This window comes from Microtus oregoni, unplaced genomic scaffold (genome assembly GCF_018167655.1).
Source record: "Microtus oregoni isolate MIOR12 unplaced genomic scaffold, Mior012 000010F_ref0000083, whole genome shotgun sequence".
Taxonomy (NCBI): Eukaryota; Metazoa; Chordata; class Mammalia; order Rodentia; family Cricetidae; genus Microtus; species Microtus oregoni.
The window spans coordinates 19,335,413-19,357,788 of NW_024543069.1; the positions used below are offsets into that span (position 1 = coordinate 19,335,413).

The 22,376-nt window shown below is 42.7% G+C and overlaps 2 protein-coding genes across 15 annotated transcripts in view; one reads left to right on the plus strand and one right to left on the minus strand.

Moving 5' to 3' along the window:
* Positions 1-10,193, plus strand: part of P2ry14 (purinergic receptor P2Y14) — a 46,934-nt gene extending 36,741 nt beyond the window's left edge. For both annotated transcript variants that reach the window (XM_041659486.1, XM_041659485.1), the window contains exon 2: positions 8,776-10,193. In XM_041659486.1, the coding sequence (XP_041515420.1) occupies positions 8,800-9,816 (1,017 nt within the window). In that variant the 5' untranslated portion in view covers positions 8,776-8,799 and the 3' untranslated portion in view covers positions 9,817-10,193. The remainder of the gene's footprint in view (positions 1-8,775) is intronic.
* Med12l (mediator complex subunit 12L) overlaps positions 1-22,376 on the minus strand; it is a 310,727-nt gene that overhangs the window by 188,019 nt on the left and 100,332 nt on the right. The gene's annotated exons all lie outside the window — the stretch shown is intronic.

Sequence of the window (22,376 nt, forward strand, 5' to 3'; positions counted from 1 at the left end):
AGAGCACGACTGCCACCTAGTGGACAGAGACCAGGACTGCAGCAGAACAAGTAACAAGGCACAAAACAGACCATCGACAAGGAAGCAAGATGGCCCCCCAAATGATTAGTCCAAGGCTTAGAAACACTGACAAGTATAAAAGTAAGGAGCGAAATTTTACGACAGCACCACCCAGGCTATCCAGACATGATTGTGGTGTAGAGGCCAGGAGAGCGTTGCCATTTTACAACCTCCAGAGCAGTGGGTGTACTCAACCTTCCTAATACTGCAACCCTTTAATATAACTCCTCCTGTTATGGCGACCCCCAATCATAAAATGGTTGTTAAGCTTCATAGCTGTAATTTTGCTACTCTCATGAATTGCAATATCAATATCTGACATGCCGGATAGCTGATATGCACCCCCCCCCCCCAAGGGTTGAGAACTGAAGCTCATGTGCTTCATATTCAGAGGACAGCAGGGCCGTGGTCTGGGGAGCACAGGTGCGGGCATCACCACCCCTGCCCTCCTCCACTAGCATCTCCCCTCATCTGCAGCCACGATCACAAGACACTGAACACAGAAAATTAGCAGATGGGCCGGATGTGGCAGGCTTTCATGTTTCTGTAAGTTCCACTCACTGTGTTTGGGGAAGTGGTTAGAATTACAACACTAGGCTTGGACACTGTTATCAGTTTATTGTCCACGCCGATCTAGTTCCTATCCCTTGTACTGTCTCGCATATAATCAAAGGTTGACTGTGAATAGTTTTTCTTCCTGAGTTTTGAAGTCTGGACTATAAAGAAGCGAAGACAGACCCACGTTTATATTCAGTGCAAGAGTTAAGTTCTTAGGGGTCTGCACACCGGCCTAAGATCACAGGGGCATTTCTCAAGAGAGAGCTAACTAACAGTTCCCCATCATAAGAGATGTGGATCACTGAACTGGAAGGCCACAGTGGCCAAGAGCTAGACAAGTCAGGTTAGGCCTAGCCACGGTTCACATCTACCAACACAGAAAATAGGCCTCAGAAGAGAAGCAGCAGCCAGCTGGCCTTCCTCTTGCCAGAGAACTCGGACGATCCATGTAGCCTACCAATTTATAGAGCAGCTCCGAGCTTCTCTTGCAGCAGAGTCTTAGACACCAGCATGTAAGGCGGGAGCTGAATCAAAATCAAAGTTGGCAGGGCATCTGTAACGGACAGTTTAGGAGCTGGCAGAGAAAAGGGAGCCGGTCTAAATAGTAGTGCCTAGAAGAGGAGGAGGAGGAGGAGGAGGAGGAGGAGGAGGAGGAGGAGGAGGAGGAGGAGAAGGAGGAGGAGGAGGAGAGAAACTGAAGGGACCCAAACCTTGCAGAGCTTTAAAACATAAACACAAAGCAGGATTTGCAAAACACATTTACAAATGTAAATACGTGACTTTCTGAAAAAAAAAAAAAACTTCTAGCTCCTGAAAGAACTCAGGAAACTTAAGGACACCATGTGCCCACATGCACATGTACACGCATGCACGCACACATGCTCTGTGCCCCCTAAACTGCCTCTGAAGTACGACACTTAACAGGTCTAAGTTTCAATACCATCTGGACATGCATAGCCTACCCTATCCAACTTGGCAACTCAACCATTGTAAGCAGTGGCTGTCTAAGCTGTAAGATGAGTTCCTAGAGACTCCTGGGCAAGGCTCTATGTAAATGTTTAGGTAACCCACGTCTCTACTGTCCTGGCATCTCTTGTGTCTTGATGACTGATCCTATACCATTCTCTGTCACAATACCCTCCATCCTTTTCCTCATCTAGTAAAGCCAATTCACATGACAATCTTTGTTATCACATGCTCAGGAAGGCTGCCCTGACACCAGCTTTCCTGGGGCGACAATGGTCCTTCCTCCTTCAGGGAGAGCCCTTATACTCTATAGTGCCACAATTTGGTCCCCTAGAGTTCTCGGAGATGAATGGTTTCCACGGCATCCAGCAAACATGGTTTGATGTCTCTAGTAAGCAAATGGATGGATGATCTTGGGATCTTGGCATAGAAATAAGGACTGAACCTCCACAAGAGCTAAGAGCCACTGTTTATCACAAGAACACAGACTTTCAATAATAAGGAACCTCAAAGGATGCAGCGGTCAGAAAATAAGCCAACTGAGGAAAGGACAAGGAACTGAGAATTTAGATCCACAGTGGCTTCTGGGATATGTGGTGCTAAGCTGTGAACATCCTCAGCATGTAAGAAAAAAATAAAAATGCAAGGACTCCTCCTGGGCAAGGGTGAAAACTGGCTTCTTGCTGGCTGAGCTGCAGAAGACGCACGGAGACCATGAGGAGGGGGCAGTGCGGCTGGAACAGCTACCGTGAGGCTCCAGCAGGCAGCCAAGTAGAAGTGTTTCTGCGAAACCCGAGTGTGGCAAGCCAAGCCTCTTCCCTGAAGTCACTTGTCACACTCCACGGTCTGTCTTGCCTCAGAAGCAGAGATGACCATTCATAACATCATAGGAGTCACCATATTGGGCAGGACAAGTTGGAACAAAGGTCAAGGTGTGAGTTCCAAAATACCCAGAAAGGCTAGAAAACTGAGGGCAGACTTAAGAGGCATAAAGTTAAATTTGCTAATTTAAAATAATTTTAAAACAATATTATAAAGTTTCTAAAAACATAAAACTCCTTGGAAACCACTTAGAATAATGACATCAAAGGAAAGAGGCATATTATTGAGAGAGAGGAATCAAAGGGAAGTGGGAAATGCTCTTCAGAAAATTCAGAATCGTACACACCTCTACTATTGTGTGAGCAACATTTTCTCCTTACTGCTGTGTTGAGTGATCACTCCAGTCCCAAGGACACACTTTGGCAAGTCAGTCTGCATAACTGTGAGATATCTCAGCCTGTGTGTTTGTCCTTTTTCTTATAGTAACTCCTGACTGTCAAAACTCTTCTGTAAAACTGAGCAATCATGTTGAGTGTATTGGCTATGAAGTGTTTAGGATAGAATTTTTAAATAATTTATTGTGCTTTTTGCCAGGAAATCACAGGGTTAATGTTTGTGTTCTTTGATTTTCAAGCCTCTTCTTTGCTGACATCTTGTGGTATATTGTAACGGCGTAAATGAATGCAGACAGAGGGTAAAAATATATATATAGCTTTAATGTAGAAATAGACTTACAGAACCACCGTATATGAAGCTGCATTCCTTCCCTACTAGATGCAATAGCACCTTCCTTCCTTCCCCGAAAGTCTTTCAGTGGTTTCCAAGCATTGCCACAGGGGAACAGAGCTACCTCCGGTTTAAACAATCCACGGGAAGACTGCTGTGTGGGCTTTGTGCATTGTCTTATAAGAAGAGGGTTGCCTTTGGTTTCACTTGGGCTAGCTTCTCTGGCTGTAACATAGACACTTCACCTGGGAGTCCTGCTACAGTGAGAACAGAGGTCCCATGGTCCTGGAGTCCAGCAGGATGACTGGCCCAGCGATCTCTGAGTGGCACATTTATTCATTATTTAAAGTATACAAAAATACTCAATACATTGTAATTGTGTGTGTATGCGTGTGCATGCGTGCAGCACACAAAAATGCTGGCACCAGCTGGAGGAGTTGGATTCCCCTAGAGCTGGAACTACAAGTCACTGGGAGAAAAAACAAAACTAAAAGCAATACTTTCTTGAAATACAAACTGCATGACACACAGTGAATTTAATACATTTTTCTTTTGTAACACAAAATTCTAAATTATGAAGTGTAGGCCACATCAAAGATGAGGTCGCACTGGGCTTAACCACTTCTGTAAAACAAAACATTACTTTAAAATAGTAACGTATTATTGTATGTGTTATCAAAATGCTATGAAGGAATCATTTCTCTTCTTCAGAGACAGAATTGAGATACCTAATACAGTAGTGTGAAATTCTAGGTGCTGCTAACTGGTCCTGTCTTTGTTGGGTGGGTGTTTGGTTCCTTGATTTCTGTTTTCTCTGGTTCTTAAGAGTGTGGTGGCTGTGTCTTGCCTGGTAGAAAATGTTTCTAAGGTCCTGGTAGGTGTGAGAACTGGGGGGTTCTAGGGAAAATGTGTTTCTGGATATTGAGAGCTGACACTGAACAAAGGGGATGGGATGGGGGGGGGGCTAAAGGGATCCACAGGAAGGAAGAAAGCAGGGTATTACATCAGGATCTACTTAGTACCCTGGTACTGACGACAGAGTAAGGTGAGGCCATAGCAAAAGGCCAGCTAGAATTCTGGACATTAGACTAGGAGATTGGACATGGAGGAATGGAGCCAACTTGCTTCCCAGGCTGAAAAGGCCTGTGGTTTCCCAGGGAGACTTAACTGCTTTCTGGTGTTGGTGGTTCGGGTAAAGCCATGAGCAGGGAGAGAGGTCTGATTTCTACAATAGACTAGAGAGGAGGGAAGGGGGTATAGGGAGGCCTTAACAGGTGGTCTGCTGCAAAGCTAGGGATGAAACTGGGGGATTAGATTTGGAGGGGAGGGGAGGTAAAGATCTGTAGTTAGCCTCTCTGTTTCCTGGATCAGAGTTGTGACCTTGTCTATTTCTTATGCAACAGATATTCCTGACTTTTGGGCTCAGTATGGAACTCACTTTTCATAGGTGCCTTCCTAGACAGTCACGCATTTTGAAGTTGATCAATGATCCACCCTACAGAAAGGCGACACAATCTTAAGCTAGCTACACCCACAGATGTATCCCATACAATATTTTAAAAGTTGTAATGTTTAAGAGGTCTAAAGCTGTTATCGATAATGTTTTACAATTTATATTAGGATGAGGTGTGCCTGGTGTGAGCCTTTTGGCATATTAACATAGGGCAAAGGAAAAGAAGACAGTTCCTCCAGCAGCAGTGGGTCTCAGACGATTCCATGCCCAGGCAGACAGTTACCTGTGACCACTGTCAAGTGTGTGGGGAAAGACCAAACAAATCACAGATACTTGTTCCCATTCCATTACCAAGGCCACTTGATCCCTCCAAGTCAGGTCAAAGGGAGGGTCCAGGAGGCACTGCTTGCAAGTATGAGCACGGGCTCTCTGCACCTACAGGAACACGGAGCAGCTACTTTTTCCACCATGGCGGGTGGTGCTGGGGGTGTTCACAATCAGACACACTACAACTTGCACATCCGTGTAAGTCCCAAGACACCAGAAAACTTACTTTACACGAGCATCTACAAAGAAGGGAATGGTGTCTCATGAAATCATTTCAGGGAAATGTGTTACCGTTCTATTTATACTGACTTCTAGAACCTAAAAGGGAAAGAATCTGGCTCTCATTAAATCATTTCAGGGAAATTCTGCTTCATTACATAATTATATATCACACAGTTCAACTCTCTCTTCTCCAAAATTGTATACACAACCTCAAAATAATCCCGAAAATAAATGAGTACTGCACCACTGTAGCTAAGAGGATGGGGACTGAGGCCACCAAATAAAAGCCAGGAAAACAGCAGTATTAATTCACTCAAGCTCTGGGAAGCTGGCTTTCAGAAAAAAATTCATGTAACTAAGGGGGCAAGTTATTGAAAGCAATGAAAACATGGAAAAGATCTCATTGTCACTAACCACTTAATATCAACTATGGCTTGAATGCTGAAATGTCCCTAAAAGGCCATGTGTTGAAGGCGTATCCCCAGAGTGACACCACTGGAAGATGGTAGATAAATACTGAAATATATGTCAAGGTCTGGATGGAGACAATGGGATCCCAGTCTCTCCTTTTTCTTCCCTCCTTTGCCTAGCCATAGGTCCAGATCAGCAGACCAAACAATCATGACCTGGAGCCTCCCAAACTATGAGTCAAAGTGACTCTATTCTTATTGTAAATCAATCGTCTCAGGTATTTTTTTATAGTAGTATAAATGCTACTTACAATATATGAAGCCATAACATATGTATAAGAACATAAGAGACCACCAAGGCAGCAAACTCATTTGTGGAGCCAAGCACACATAGCAGTGGCTCGGGGGGGGGGGGGGGGGGGTGAATCAAAGCTTCTATGGGGGAAGTAACTTTAAGTAATTTTTCTTGCACAAGAAATATATACATCGGCAGGATCAAATAACAAGATGTATCTCTAGTTTTACCATAAGACACATGAAAAGAAAATACAAAGGGAAAAAAGTTATTCCACTGAAGGAAGCAGGACACTGCTGGTCCTATTATACTTTTTATACGGAATACAACTGGATTTCGTATTGCACAGCTATAATCCTCCCTTCTCACATTTCCCTGTTTCATTGGCATAGTCTGCCACCAACTATGTAGGAAACATGCTGCCAGGCACCAGCAATATAAGCATGATACATCTGTAGCCTAAGGAACACACTGTCCTCGGCAATCTCTTTCCCACAGCTACGGATTAGATGCAAGTGTTCTGAGAGGGGTAATGCATGTCTGGTGTTTATCTTACAATTATCTCAACTACTTAATGCCCTAAATACAAGGCTCTCTTCTGAAGGAAACACAACAGCCAGAGATGAGCCTTGCGACAGGAGAAAGGCACGCGCTCACACACACACACACACACACACACACACACACACACCTACCCACACAGACACACACACGTAACCACACATTCAACCAATCATAGCTCAGTGTAGGAGAGTAAAACTTCTTAAAGAAAATGGCATCCAGATCAATAATGAAGAGAAGCCTGCCAGCTATGAAGGTAGCAATCAACTTTCTACACAAAGTCTATGTGAAGATCCAACGGGTAAGGGAAAGAAAATAAAACAAGTACACACAGAAAAACCAAAAAGAAGTAGGGGGACCCTATCCGTACAGCAGAAGTGAAGGGTGCAGAGACTCAGGCTAAAGGGGGACTCCCAGAACTGGAGGTTACTGAGTCAGGACTCTGGCAGGAGGAGGAAGGCAGAAGCCTGAGGGGCTGCCAGCAGGTCCTAAAGATTCTCAGGCACACACTGAAAAGCAAGCAGGCCCTGTAGGCATGAGATACCCTTCTGAATAAATCTACCCTCTGCTGCCCTACATCAAAGCTTTTCCCATTCATAAATAATACACAGGGCATCAGAAGTTTCTGGAGCTACCTAGCAGTGCTGCCCCAAACCTACATACTAAAAACCATAAAATGTAAGTCTGGCTTTTCTTTATTTTTAAAAAATAAAAATTTAGCATGTAAGTATGTGTGTGTGTGTGTGTATGGATGAGAGTCTGTGTGTATATGTGTGTATGAATGTGTATATGTATGTGTGTGTGAGTATGTGTGTCTATGCATGTGTGTATGTGTGTGAATATATGTACATGTGTGCTTGTGTAGGATTGTGTGCATATGTGTATGTATGTGTGTGAGTTTGTGTACGTGTGTGTGTGTGTGTGTGTGTGTGTGTGTGTGTACACAAGCACCCAGGCAACATGAAGGTCAGAGCTGCAGAATCAGTTCTTTGCTTCATCACACAGGTTCCAGGGATCAGGTCATCAGGCTTGGCAGCAAGCGTCCTTACCAAGGAACCATCTCACTAGTTCTAATTTTGACTTTTTGAATTTTAATTAAAATGTAATTGTATCCTCTCCCCCATTTCCCTATGCTCATCCCTCCTCCCAAATTCAGCCTCCTCATCTTTAACCACAGTTGGTACATACACACAGAAACAAATAAACACAAATATGTCCTATTGAGTCCTGTATTTTTTAAAGTAAACTGCAATTAAGATTAACTACACATTTAGCTAATGAAACGTTTCTTTTAAATTTGTCATCTCAACATGTTTTACAAATATAATGATATTGCACTTTCTTTTTCATCCTGTCTGCATGATTTGGTGAACATTTTACTCCTACAGAGCACCCACCCTCAGAAAGCACTGCTGACATTTAAAACCAAAAGAAGAAAACAAAAAACTCTAGGAAGCCGCTTGTGGCTAACACCAACTCATTAGACAGGTCTAATTGAGAAGAGTGTTTGGGAAGCATGCTTAAACTTTCTGTAGAACTTTTGTCATTGTATTTTCTGATTTATGAAAATATTGCAACCAGTTTTTCAATGAAAATACAAAGGCTCAATTTTTCAAAATGACTCAGTCAAGCAGGAGAGAAGGAGCACAGGTTATAAGGCCATTTGCTGCTCTTGCAAAGGACTCCAGTTCGTTTCACACCAGAGATGACAGCTCACAACTGTCTGTGTACCTCCAGTTTCAGGGAATCCAAGATCTTCCAGCCTCCAGGGGCACTGCACACTCATGGTACCCATGCATGCAGGGAGGTAGCACACTCATACACATGAAGTACAAATAATCTCTTAAAAAGTTAAAAAAATTACTCATTAATTACTAAAAATCCCAGCTAAAGTGTAAGTGTAAATGTTTTTAAGATACTGTCTTATGTAAAAAACATATGCATTGTGAGTTTCTTTACCTGTCCACCTTAACAACTCTTCCAAAGTGCTAGGAAGGCTCAGTTTATGAGTTCATCATTTTATCTAGTATATTATTGTAGACATTACAATATTAATAATAGACATCACAATATAAATACAGTATTAAAATATACTGTCTTTAAGTTGCTACTTTTCAAGCCTATATTCAAATTAGTCTGTCCTCAGACCTAGAAGAAAGCACTGTGTGGGAGGAAAATGCCACCCTCTGGGCTAATGAGAGCTCGCCCCATGCTTTCCATCTGAAGGGAGATAAAAACTCCACAAGAGGGAGTAAATGCTTCAAAATCTAGGCGGGTTTCACCAGATTCACGTTTCTCCACTATCAGCTATCAGTCACAAATGACGTGAAGGCCGTAAATTGTACTGTAAGTAACTAGTCTGCTTCTCTACCCAGATCCTCGCCTCCAGAAGTTACGAGATGGCCAATTCAACCACCACAGACCCTCCAGACCAGTCCTGCTCCCGGAACACCCTGATCACGCAGCAGATCATTCCTGTGTTGTACTGTGTGGTCTTCATCACAGGAATCCTCCTCAATGGAATCTCGGGATGGGTATTCTTTTATGTGCCCAGCTCTAAGAGTTTCATCATCTATCTCAAGAACATCGTTGTGGCTGACTTTCTGATGGGCCTGACTTTCCCTTTCAAAGTCCTTGGCGACTCAGGCCTTGGTCCCTGGCAGGTGAATGTGTTTGTGTGCAGAGTCTCTGCCGTGATCTTCTACGTTAATATGTACGTCAGCATCGTGTTCTTTGGGCTCATTAGCTTTGACAGGTATTATAAAATTGTAAAGCCCCTTTTGACTTCTGTCGTCCAGTCAGTGAACTACAGCAAACTGGTATCTGTGATTGTCTGGATGCTCATGCTTCTCCTTGCTGTCCCGAACATCATCCTGACAAACCAGAGTGTCAAGGAGATTACGAAAATACAGTGTATGGAACTCAAAAATGAGCTGGGGAAGAAGTGGCACAAAGCATCTAACTATGCCTTCGTGAGCATTTTCTGGATTGTGTTTCTTCTATTAATCATCTTCTACACGGCTATAACACGGAAAATCTTCAAGTCTCACCTGAAGTCCAGAAGGAATTCCATCTCGGTCAAAAGGAAGTCCAGTCGCAACATATTCAGCATTGTGCTTGTATTTTTTGTCTGCTTTGTACCTTACCACATTGCCAGAATCCCTTACACAAAGAGTCAGACGGAGGCTCATTACAGCTGCCAGTCAAAGGAAACCCTGCTCTACGTGAAGGAATTCACTCTGCTACTCTCTGCAGCAAACGTGTGTCTGGACCCCATTATTTATTTCTTCTTATGCCAGCCATTTAGGGAAGTCTTAAATAAGAAGCTACACATCTCACTAAACGTCCAGAATGACACAGACACGTCCAAAACCAAGAGGGGAAATACAGTTCATGAAAGCACAGATACTTTGTGACTTCCCATGCCCTTCCGAGTACTGTCCATGTTGTTACATGACAATTAAGAAGTATAGGTAAAATGCATGCTTTTGACAACAAGTAACCTATCTACCAATATTATCCGGCAGGAAGTATGAGGTTCAAAACGATAAGTACAATAAAACTCCAACTTTCCATGTAAAATGAAAGTCTTTGGACATCACTTTTTAGATATCAAATAAATGGAGGAATAGCATGTGGTCTACAAATAACCAAAACTAAACCCTTCTCTGCTGTTACCTTGCTTCCTAGGAGACACCCAATCTTTCAGGTGTTCTGCCTAAATATCTTTTTCTATTAATGCTCATATCTACTTAATGTTTTACATTCTGTGTGTACCAATAAACAAGTTGCCTTCAAAACCATCAGGGATTTCTTGTGATTAATAATCAATGTGTGAAGGAACACCCCCAGATTTCCTCACAACAGTAGCTGGTTCAGCACAGTGTGCTTAGTCACACTCCAGGGCAAAGAAGGTGGTTACACAGAAAACGGAAACACTGTACTTGTCTCTGACTTTTCCAAATGAGTATTTCATATGCGCTGTGTCTTATTAAAGCTTTAGACCAGACACAGCCTAAACTGAAACAGGAACGTGTCTGTGCTGCTAGACAACATTCCCCACTTGCCCAGAAACACCACGCTTCCAGTCATCAGTCAAATCAACAAAGAACAAAATTCCCCAAGATCTTCAGTCAGATCTTGAGGACTAAGCTTGCTACACGTGCTGGATTAAATGTTCGTGGCGATGGGAAGGGGACTGTGTTTATCATCCTTCAGAATTCCCACAGCCAGAGCAAACCTCCCCCGACTAGGCTACTGAAGCAAATGTAAGAAGTGAAGAAAGGTACTAAGTAAAGCTTGAGTCACGTGGTTATCTCTTCCACCGCCGCCATCCTCTTCTCTCCACAATACAAAGTCGCCTTCTCCTGTGGGACCAAGCAATGTCTTTGTAACCACTATACTAAGGCGCATGACTAATAGGAAAGCAAGGCGTTTTAGGAAATGGTATGTCAGGGGGATCATGGGATTAGAAATCACGGCAGAGTAACAATTACTGCGTGCCAGAACCACTATTAGGTGCAGGGAAACATCTAGAAACAACAGGGCGGAGCCCTGACAACAGAGGGTTAACCTAAGCATTCTTCAGACACCACTGCAGCTAAAGAGGCTATGGGGAACACGATACGGGTGCTTCTGTAGATGAAGCCAGGACCGGGTGCCCACAGATGCTCAGGCAGCAGAGAAGGCAACGTCAACAGTGATGGGAAAGAGGACAGTGAGCTGAGAACTTGTGCCTCTCCAAGACTCAAGTCTTCTAACTCTAGCCAACTGCTGTCTCACTTTTATAGGAAATGCAAAATTATGGGGCCTTTACATTGCTGGGCCTACGTCAAATCAACTGTTGGTCGGTTACTCTCACAAGCTCCGTGCAGCCACTATACTAGCGTATCTTGCAAGCCGTGCATCACTGGTAAACAGTTGGTGGCAGGCTTGGTGCTAACATTTCTCTTTTGAGGCTGTGCAGAGTACCCTTCTGTACCAAAGACGCTGGACCATAGGGGTGAGTGAAGGCTCTATGGAGACATCAGCTCAATCTCTCTTGCTCAGTGAGTTGTGTAGGTGCTGTCTTCAGCAATAAGGCCTTGCTGTCAGTTGGTGGAGAGCAACCTGTAGTCTTGTCAACAGCCTGGGTTGTTTTAGGGTTCCCATGGGGTCTATTTGACCAATAACTAGATTAGATGTAACCCAATCCTGGTACTGGAAGCTTCATTTGGTGACAAGAAATGACCAGTTGGGACTCTGTCTCCCCTATAATTTGGCAATTTAGATTACCTTCATACATGCATATGTTTTAGAAAGGTCTGCTCTTTCCATACTAGCCCTCAAATGCCCCTTACTTTTAGCTTTTTAACTTTCTCTCCCCCACATGCCCTCCCACAACCCTTTCTCCCACCCATTCCCACTTGATCCCCCCCTTCTATTTCCCTTTCCTGACAAGATCTATCTGCTCCCCCTAGACCCTTACTCTTTATCTACCTTCTGTGGTTATTGTAGCTTGGTTTACATTGACTTCACAACTAACAGCCACATATAAATACATACCATTTTTGTCTTTCTGGGTCAGGATACCTTACTAGGATATTTTTTTTTTCTAGTTCTTCCTTGCCGGCAAATTTCATGATGCAATTTTTTAAAAAATAGCATTCACCTGGTTTACCTCCTCAGCCTCCAACCTCTTTTTTCTTTCTTTTTTTTTTCTAGCAACACAAGGAAACATTTCCCTTTGAGAAAACCACTTTTTAGGTTCTGAGCCATACAGTTAGCAGAGGTGAATTAGTACTAGGCAATGAAGCAGCCAACCTGAATCCAGCAGTCACAACTTGGGATGGAACAAGATCAGAACGGACCCAGTGAAAGAAACCCCTGGGCTCATCCTCAAGAAACCTTCTGGGAGGGGTGCTGTCACGATGTAAACTCCAGATGTGTGAGAACGCCTAAGATTGGAGGCTTACACCACAGCAGGCAGACGAAAACTGCTTCAAATCTAATCCTGGTTTTACACTGAAAGCCTATTTCAGCCCCCACCTAAAGCCACACCAGAACCCTGGACACTGGGGTATGTCAACTAGTAAACTCGCTACAAAAACTGTCATCTAAGAAGGCTGCCCAGCGCCAAAAGGCCAGCCTTGAAGACAGACACACAGGTAACACTGTAGGGACTGAGCACGTTATACTTAGGACTATCTACGTGTATACAAACACATATAACAGATTGATGACAAAAGAGACCATGAATTTGAAGATCAGGAAAGGGCACGTGGGGCAGTGGCTCTCAACCTTCCTACCGCTGCAACCCTTTAATACAGTTTATGCTGTGGTGACCTCCCAGCCATGAAAATTATTTTCATTGCTACTTCGTAACTGTAATTTTGTTACTTTTATGAAATGTAATGTAAATGATTGATATTCAGGTATCTGCTATGCAACCCCTGTGAAAGGGTCATTCGGTCCACAGAGGGTAGGGTAGCTACCCACAGATCAAGAACTGCTATTTTATGGGGTTTTGAGGGGAGGGGAAAATGTAATTATATTATAATCCCAAAAATAAAATTAAAGAGATATTATACCGATTACAAACAGATTATCACAGCCTCCCCACTTTCCAAAACTGGCATGGGTAATCTTTTAGGTGTGCATCTCTATGTGGGCATCTGTTTGGAACTACTACTGTGAGATCATCAGCGAAAGGTCACTACTTCCATTGGGCCAGTCTGATGACATGTGGATTACAATTTTATAAAAGTACATGCCTGCAAAAGAAACATTAAAAAAAGTTTATCTACGCTGACACACAAGTTCACACTGCAATCTAAACACTTGGAAGGTAGAGGAGGCAGGGTGGTCAGGAGTTCAGGGCCAGCCTCTGCTCTGGGTTTGGGGGAGAGACCATGCCTAAAAGGAAGAAAGGAATAGGGCTGAAAGTGACAGCAAACATCCTATGATATTGTCTGGCTCCAGCATACAGACACACACGCACACCTTCAACACCGACAGTTCTAATTAGGGACTACAGAATCGACCGGTGTTTTATTCTCTCTTCTTGTACGGCTATGAGTCTATGAACTGTCTACACGTGACTGTCTTTTTACACTGTTCACACAGCAGCATCAACTTGGCTAGTAAGTGAGTGGTCACATAAATCAAAAGTATCAAATTAGCTCAAATTCCTTTTGCTTCGGATGCAACTGCAATTGTGAACAGCTCCCACGGGTTAACTTTGTTCACCAGCTCCAGAGATAATAACAGCGAAGGACAGAGAAAAATAAAAAAGTCAGTGTAGCCATGACGGATGAGGCAATCAGAGAGGTCTGAAGGCTGCAGGTATGTCATTGAGATACACCTATTAGTATAAAACACGTTTCTGGGCAAGAAAGTTGAAGAAAAAAACATGCCTTAAGATGAGAAAGGACTGTAGACAGTAGTTTTATCCTAGAAGACCTTTCAACATGGAAATAAAAAGCAGGAAACCCAAACCAGGAAATGTACTCATGCTACAGAAGACCCAAGCAGCAAGGAAACTTACAGTCAGAACATAAGAATGACAACATATGATTAAGAGTGTTGTCATTAACATTTACTAAGGTTTCTCTTGCAGCTAGACTACTGCCTAGACGCTTACTTCCTGTCAGGCTGCTCCAGACTCGAGGACGCAGCAGCTGGCTGTTCCTTTGCAGACTAGGGCACTACTGCTTTCGTGATTTTCACCCCTGAACACAGGCAAAACCCCATTTCTAAGAACCCCACTGAGGGCAGTTTTCCCAGTGCCCCACTTCCCCACAATGGTACAAACATTGCCCCTACAGAATCATCTCCGGCCAGGGATTTCTCTGAAATAGCAGGTTGTTGTCTGTCTGGACAATACATTGTTCCTGAGGTTAAGGTTATCAACTGGGCCCGTACTTGGGACTTTCATCTTTCCCCCTTGACCCTTTCCACTATCGTTGCTTTCTTTCTGATGTGAAAAACCCTAAAAGGCAAATTTTAAAAGCTGAAGGTAAGACTCTGTTACTGAAGATACACTTGGGATACAGGACTTGGAATGATCCAGCTAGAACTGACCTTCTGGAAGCCTCCTTCCTAAAGCCTGGCTCTCGTATAATCAGAGGATGTAATACATGGACCTTCTTAGCTATAAAGCCCACAAACCACAACAAGGACTGGACCAGCAAGATATCCATAATAGTGCGACACTGGTACCTTCACCTTAGAGAGAAACAAGAGCTGTCTAAACTTAAGGTCCTCTTACTGGGAAGGAATGTACACCTGCTAATGTAAACCTACTCAACAACTACCCATGGCTGGAGAGGTCGTACACCCTAAAGGAAAACCTACCGTCATTTCTCCAAAATCATGGCACTTCTAACTGCCTTCCAAACAGTTATCCCTAAACCCACAGATAACTACAGTTCCCAGCCACCATCAGAAAAGCTACGTGCTTGTTTTCTTCTCCAACAGACAGAGACCACTACACAGATCCACAGCTGGTCAAACTGCAGAGTGAGTGCGGCAAGCCCAGACACAACTGACGTGTCTGCAATGAACACCTGGGAAGGAATACAGGCGCCGCAGGACCAGGACGCCTGTGGCTAAATAGCGCTCCCTAGATGTCACAGGGGAAGGGCACCTACGAACTCTAAACGGTATGGTTATTTAAATAAGTCCAACAAAATTAACACCAACACTTGCTGACGTGCAAGTGTGGCTAAGGCAAATCCACAAGGTCCCACCCCTCGATGAAGAGCTACAGGTTCCCTGGCCGCTGAGACAGCCTTTGTCCGGGGACATGCATGCTCCCACATAAACTGCCCAATCCCAAGTGGTCAGGCCTGGGCACGAGCACAAACAGGCAAGGCCAGACTCAGTAGGTTGTCTACACACATGTCTACGTATGTAACAATGATAATTTAAAAATGAGAGGCTGCGACTGTGAAAGAAGGGAGGACATAACAGGAGTTATGGGAAGGACAGAAACAATATAGAGGACTCGCATACAAATTTCTCAAAATCTTTTTAACTTAAAAATATTATTAACTGGAAATTGTGTTGAATAATTTTTTTAATGATGCGATGGACAGCATAGGGGGATCACAAATCAATTTGTGGGGCAGATTATCATTTTATACATATAAAATATAAATAAAAAAATAACTATACCATTTCTTAAACTAAAATATCACCAGGATCAAAATAAGGGGAAAATACCTTTACCTCATTTCTTCCCACTTGGGTTTCTGAAAGAGTGGGTTAGTGGTGACATGCAGCTTCCTGTAACAAGCTACGACCTGAAAACCTGATTAGTACTGACCCTCAATGGGACAGACGGAGCTTCAGGCAACTGAAATGAAACCTCTGCATTAAAGACTTGATATCTCGAGCTTGAGCTCTGGAGGAGGGAGAGGAGAACACAGGCGCTGTGAGGAGGGAAGCTAAGAGAGGGAGATGAGGTGGGGACACAAACAGAACAGAGAAAGGAGAGGAGGGAGGGTGATACATAACACTGAGGATGTTTCCTTAAAGCCACAGGCAAACATTATTTTATGCCTAATTCAAAATAAATATATACGCCAGGTGGTGGTGCACGCCTTTAATCCCAGTACTCAGGAGACAGAGACAGGTGGATCTCTGTGAGTTTGAGGCCAGCATGGGCTACAGAGCAAGTTCCCAGACAGGTTTCAAAGCTACAGAGAAACCCTGTCTTCAAAAACCAAAATAAAAAAAATAGAAAATAAAAACCCCATATATACTATACATAAATGTGCGTGTACATATACATAAATACTCATACAGCTTGAATGAAGCTATGGCACTTGGGGTGATAATGCCTCCCACAAGAGACACAGACTATTGAACAAAAACTGCAGTGTCAAGCGAAGGGAACCGCCCATCTAGTCCTTTGCTAAAGTGAAAGAAATGCCCCAAAACAATACAGGTTATTGCTTTTGCCCCTGGCAGTCTCCCAGAACCTCAACATCAGACCCAACTGCTGAAGACACCATACAGTTGAGAAATAGGAAATGGAGGAACTCAGATGGGACTGACCCCAAAGTCTCCCTGTCTCTCAAGTACCCTAAGATGCTATGCAAGCGGCCAAGGGATAAAAGCAATCAATGGTCCTCCTCGGCTGGGATACCTACCAACCACAACTTGGCCAGCAGGGCAAGATATCCCTAAGGGTGAAATAGTGGCACTTACAACTGAGAGATGTTTAAATAAAGCTTTCTAACGGGATTTAAGGCTAACTAAATAGGAGAAAATTATGCCTGGTATTATAAATCTAGCCAATGTGCCTAGGTGATGAGGTCGTGGACTCTAGAGGAGAACCTACGGCTGCTACTTCTCACCAACTGGCACGATTCCTAACCGCAGACTGTGGGGTGGGTTTAACCCCAGTGGATACATCTACAATACAACCCCTAACCTAAGGCTCAGGGGCCATCTCAGAAGAGGACTTGGAAAGAACAGGAGCACCAGAGGACCAGGACAGCCGCCGGGAGACAGTGTCTTCAGTATATGACAAGGGAGTTGTACTCACAATGACACCACCAGGTGACAAGCCAATATGGATGGAGGAAATATCCCAAGGCGCCATCCCCAGATGCAGAAATACCGGCCAGTAGTGACGGCTCACGAGGAAGAATTGGTGTTCTCAAGGGATGAACCTCCTGATGACCTGTCTAACCCGGAGCAATCAGCCCTGAATATATACAGCTACAAGCAACACCAAATGGGTTCAGCAGCCTATATTTATATATACACACGTGTATATAAAATAATTATTAAAGGAAATCATGAATTTGAGATGAATGTGGGACACAGGGTGAGTGAGAGTAGGGATGAAATGATATAAAGTTCCTACGTATGAAATATTCAAAATTTAAATATTACTAAGGCCAATAGAGGAAGACGTTTTCTCCGGCAACTCAGACAGTCAGAACTTATTCTCAAAGTGAGAATGCAGATGGGCTGCTAATCCCAAACTCAGGATGCGGGGGCAAGAGGATGTGAAGCTTCAAGCCAGCCTGCCTATGAAGGGAGACCATGTCTCAAAACAAAACCAAAAATGAAAAAATAAAATTTGGTTTCACTATAACAAAATTGGTTCCTGCCAGGCAATGGTGACACATATCTGTAAGTTTAGCAGTGGAGAGCCTCAAACAGGAGGATTCCTGTGAGCCTGAGGCCACTCTGGGTTTATGTGGCAAAATCCTATCTCATAAACACAAAATCAAACAGATTAGTTTGTACTGCTCAGGGAGGAGGTGCAGGGACAAAGAACCAACACAACGTTAGCTTGCTCACATTTGGCAACCCAAACATAAACACTAGTCTTAGATTTTTAACAATAGTTAGTTGCTTGTACTTTTTGGTCATCTAAACCTAAACCAAAACAAGGAAGTGAACAGATAAAACACCTACCCAAAATTAAAAAAAAAAAATTCCCCAGGAAACCTTTATTCCAGCTTTCCTTCCTATCTCACTAAAACCACTCCCTACCCAATTTGCAACCAATTCCACCTGTAAATTCCCTTTGCCTCACACTTAGACCCAGGGAATAAAAGCTCTGATTGACTACCTCAAGTCTCTTTCCTGCAAATGTCTCTCCTACGGAGGCCACAGCTTGGCACTTACAGATTAAATGTGCACCAGCACGTTCATTACGATAGATAATAGACAGACAGTAGGCAGGTAGGTCTCTCACAACAAAATTTATGTTTATCACAATAAATGTATTTATCAAAATATGTTTGGGGCCAGAAACTAATATTCATAAAAGCTAGCCTTGCTCTAATAACTCAAGGCCTTGGCTAAAGGGATTGGGGGTCCACTCTTATGAAAGAAAAATAAAGCCAATCACTAATGAGGCAAAACTTCTCATTCAGACCAGCAAGTTGTTGGGCAGGCTACAACCTCGGAGTTAGGCTCTGTTCAGACACTAGTTAATGCCATTGTAGGGAAATAGTTAACTTTGCAACATAAGGTATAATTTCTAAATGCATGTCTCATTTCTTTAAGCTGTTGGGGTGAAGCTGAGAAATACTTTCTGATTGTTTTAATCTCGTAACTTGAAAAAGAGATGGAATACATCCTTTAACTTTTTTTAATGCACTATTAAAATGATGTGTGTATATGAGTGTGGATATGTGTGTATTGTGGTGGTATGTGCCTGTCAGAGGACAGGTTATGGAGTGGGTCTCTCCTTCTACCTTTACACGGGATCCCAGGACTGACCTGGGCTGTCAGACTTGGGTGGCAAGCACTGTAACCTGCTGAGCCAGCTCCCTGGTTTACATGTAATACATTCATGAAGGAATAACTCAAAAGTCATATGCACAATTACATCTATAGAAAAAGTTAATTACATAAACCAAAGAAAAGGGAGAATGGCAGCTATCTCTCTGTTGTTCCAATGATGTTCTTTTATTTTTTCTTTCAAGACTTTTCTAAAATGGAGTTGGCAAGATCCTCAAGGTATATAAAGGTGCTTGCCACCAGGTCAGACAAACTGAGTACAGTCCTGCTTGGTGGAAATAAAAAACTGATTTTTTAATGTTGTCATGTATCTCCACAAACATGCTATATGACACATGGGTAAATGCACACACACACACACACACACACACACACACAATAATAATAAATGTAGAAAAGTATGTTTCTGGAATTAACAACAATAACAAAGTAAACCACAACCCATCAGATCCTATCTTGTGTTAATTTCTTAAGATGGTCTCACATGATAGCCTAGACTGGTCCTAGATTCACGACAGAGCCCAGCCTGCCTCCAGCTGCCTCAAGTTCATGGCTTTCACCCTCCCTCTGCCTCCCAAATGCTGGGACTGCAGATATCTACTGACCACTGTATTGGGAATTTTTAAATTAACAGATATCTTAGCAAGAATATAAGCTGCAACAATATTATTTAATTGTACCTTTGAAATGCCGGTGTCTATGGTTATACTAAACAAGCATCTGTTACACGCCTTACTGTTTATGTCATAAACTCAGCATAATTTTCAAGACTTTAACACTGGTATTTTTTAAACTATTATAAAACGGAAAAGTCTGGGGGTACTTCTAGTAATAAAAGAAAAAGCAGGCAAGGTATTTATGATGGATAAATAAAAATATCTTCTCTAAAACAGTAACTGACAATTAAGTTACTTAAGATAGAAAAAAAAATGTTTTCTTAAAAAAAAAAAACTTCCTCAGAAGACTTTCAAACAGCTTAAACCATTTGCAAACCACAGTTTCATCTACGTCAGTCTGTAACATTTTAAAACCACACAAAAAGGAAAGGAAATTTTTAGTTCAGCAGACAACCCTGCAAAATGGGACTGCCATCACTCTGGCTAACTAAACAGCTCACGTTTCTCTGAAGACCCGGACCCAGGCCTGGCTCAGAGGACACCACCAGGTAAGTCCTTTTCAATGGCTAACTAATTCAGTTTTTTCCCATGGGAACCAAAGTCATGATTTTCAGTGTTGGACTCCTATCAGCATTTTCTGTTCTCGTTTGGCCTCATCTGTCTTTAAATAAATATATATATATATTCAAATCAGACCAATTATCCAGGCGGGGACAGCTTGAGCTAGTCACTTTTCTAACTAGATCTATACGGACAGCCATGGTGTATCTTCCCAGCAGGTCATGACCAGACATTCCTCTACCAGTCCTTCATTAGCACATCTCAAAGCATGTCTACCGTGGCTCCCACGGAAAATCTACTCTGTTTTCTTCTCTTTTGTTTTATCCCCAAAGTAATGAGCCATCTATGAGAAGGAGCCAAGGAGACGTTTAATTTCCATTCTGGATTTTGCTAGAACATAGCTGAGTATGTCTACTTTGCACAGATACCACTGCCACAGAGTTTATCGAGCTCTTGGATCTGAGATTTGTGATAGAGAGCCTGGGACGTTGTTATGATACGATTCTGCCTACTGATCAACATATGCTAAGTTCTGAGAAACTGTTGTTTCATGGCAATCTAGACACAGTTAAGAAGCAAATGCCAAGCACTCAGGACTCTTCAGCATTAGTTACATTGTAACTATATGAAGTAAATTACCCCACTCTGGAATAGATGGTCAGTTATAAATACAGAGAATACCAATCAAGACAAATTGTTATAATTCTTCTCGTTACCATATGTCTTACTGATAAAACGAGAGCTTGCCATATAGTTATTCAAGCAATAGGGCACTTACAGAAACAAGTTACTATTTTCTATCACTATGCAACATCAGAAATGCCTATAAGGAAGTCAGAGAAGCCTAGCGTGAATTCAGATGTGAAGAGTCTCCCACAGGTCTACAGGCAGGACTCACAAAGAGGAAGAAGGAGAGAGGCTCAGAGTCCAGAGATCAGCAAGTACAGATCCTCATCTTGCTCCAATAAGCTGCGGAAATCTTGGGCACTTTGCAGTCTCCTCAATTGATTTGAGGACAGAAAAGAATCCACCCATCGTTAAAGTGCCACAATTCTAAAGTTCTACCACATGCTTAGGTATAGAGATGGGTAGGACTTATTCACAGGCAGTGCAGACTCAAACAATCTAAACTGAGACTCGGATTAAGGGAGGGATAGATCGGTGGAAAATCGCATGCTATGTATGCAGGAGCCTTGAGTTCAAACCCAGCACGGGAAACAAAGACAGACACCAGGAATATTAAGGGAATATTCAGTCATGGTAACTTTGACAGTGTACAGAAATTACATAAAAGACCTAAAGTGATATTTTAAATGTATGTGTATTTATGCGTGTATAAACACCACACACATACACACACAGTAAGATTACACTGCAAAACATTCTGTCTATACTTCTCTTATTACTAGAGTGCTTGGGAAGAAAGTTAAAACTAAGAAGTTTACTGCAGCTGTTTTATGTGAAAACTTCTAAGAATATTCCTGCCACATAACCCTCAGGTAAGGATTGGTTTTTAGAGCACCAATCATTAACATTAGAACCTCCATTAACATTACTATGGCTTCTAAAATATGACTGAGATGGACTCTTGGCTCTGTAATTTGCCAGCTCTCCAAGCAATGGATTTTAGCTTGGTATACCTCAGATTATAGCAACCACACAACAGAACTCATAAAATGTACTATAAAAAAAAAGGGTAGTCATCAAAAATAAAAAGTAAATGCTTTAACATTTTCATTAAGGTTGGTTGCTACAGAATGACAGTACCAGTGAAACCCAACAGCCCTAAGTCCTGTGGGGAAAAGGGAAGAGCGTGTAACCTTTAAGTAACACTTAAGACAGTTAGACAGACATCTCCCTTATCAGCTTACTTGCAATCATTGCATCATTCCACGATAAACACGGCAGGGCCATTAGATGGCTCAGGAGTGAAGGTGTAAGTTGGGCGCGTGAGTGGACCGAAGTTCCATCACAGAATTCCGGAGAAATGGGAAGGAGAAAACGGACTCCACAGAGTTGTCTGTCCACAGACTTCCACATGCACATGAACAAGCATAATAATAATAATAACAAATAAATTTTAAAGGCACACATTGTATCATGAGCTATTTTGGGGTGTGAAAGTTGGATAGTCGTTAGAAGTTGTTTGATTTAAAGAGGGTTTTATGGCTGCTGGGTCAGTCACTGAAGTCTCAGTATCCTGCAACGTTACAGGTGACTTTGCTCCTGATAAAACTCTGGAGACTGAGAAGCCCAGGTTTTACACTGTCTGATTTCCGGGACGTTCAGAAAATTCCACATAGATTTGCTTTATGAAAGTGGTCTTTTTGGCTTCACTTAAAAAGGAATCTTAGTTAACACGAAAATGGATGGCCCGCATCAGGAGGCATCACACGAATGTACCACGTGTGCTCCTAAACGTGTTGCGAGACTAGACCACACCAGAGGGAGCTCAGTCTAACCCGAGCCCACAAATCAAGCCAGTATTCTCTACCTGGAAGGAGCATGACAAACTTTTCTTGTCATTATCAGGCTCGAGTGTGGTG